General features: G+C 53.4%; 1 protein-coding gene across 1 annotated transcript; it reads left to right on the forward strand.

Annotated features, from left to right (window-relative positions):
* Positions 1-336: 336 nt before the first annotated feature.
* DQ04_04981000 (hypothetical protein) lies at positions 337-690 on the forward strand (the record flags this gene model as incomplete). Its single annotated transcript, XM_009313903.1, has 1 exon — positions 337-690. The coding sequence occupies one exon, from the start codon at positions 337-339 to the stop codon at positions 688-690; it is 354 nt and encodes a 117-aa protein (XP_009312178.1).
* Between the last annotated feature and the right edge of the window lie 11 nt (positions 691-701).

Below are 701 nucleotides of genomic sequence, written 5' to 3' on the forward strand. Positions count from 1 at the left end.
TTTTTTTTTTTCTGACAGCTTGCGATAGGAATGATCTGGTGACTTACGCTGTTACGGTAATAACAAACAATACGCCTTTGATCCTTTTATGATTTTATTACAGCCTGCGGCAGAATTGGTAAGTTTAGAAAGCAAGTATAAGGGGCAGGTTTGCGTATGCTGGGCACCACGCGGCGTTCCTGCGACGAATTGGAGTGGCAGACGGCCACATGGGCTTTCACAGCTTTCGTGCGGCAAAATGGACCTACAGCATTGTAATTTGACATTCGCCCATCGGCGTCCCCGGATCTGCAGTATCACATTGATGGGCTTCTCACCCCGGAAAACGACACACTAATGGTGCGCATGGGCCAGAACAAAGCGATTGCCTGGGGAGCCTTAAAACACTCCATAGTTTCCTTCAGAATGCCGTGTAGCCCGGAGTTTTTACGAGCTTTTGAGGAAGCGTGCTCAGTGCTAACCGCCGAATGGGTGGCGCTGGCTATCCAGGAATCTCACCCGGTGCACCAATACCAGTGCGCAAGGGCGCAGCAGGCGGATGGATCTTTTCAAACGCAGGCGGAACTGGAAGCAGCTCGTCACCGCAAGCAGGCCTGGGGCCCTACGGGTAACATCACCGCCTCGCCGGACCCCCGCAGGCCAAGGGACGAACCCCACTCAGGTCACGATGTAGGACGACGTACTTTATAAAAGAGGGGGGG

This window comes from Trypanosoma grayi, assembly GCF_000691245.1.
Source record: "Trypanosoma grayi strain ANR4 Tgr_498_V1, whole genome shotgun sequence".
Taxonomy (NCBI): Eukaryota; Euglenozoa; class Kinetoplastea; order Trypanosomatida; family Trypanosomatidae; genus Trypanosoma; species Trypanosoma grayi.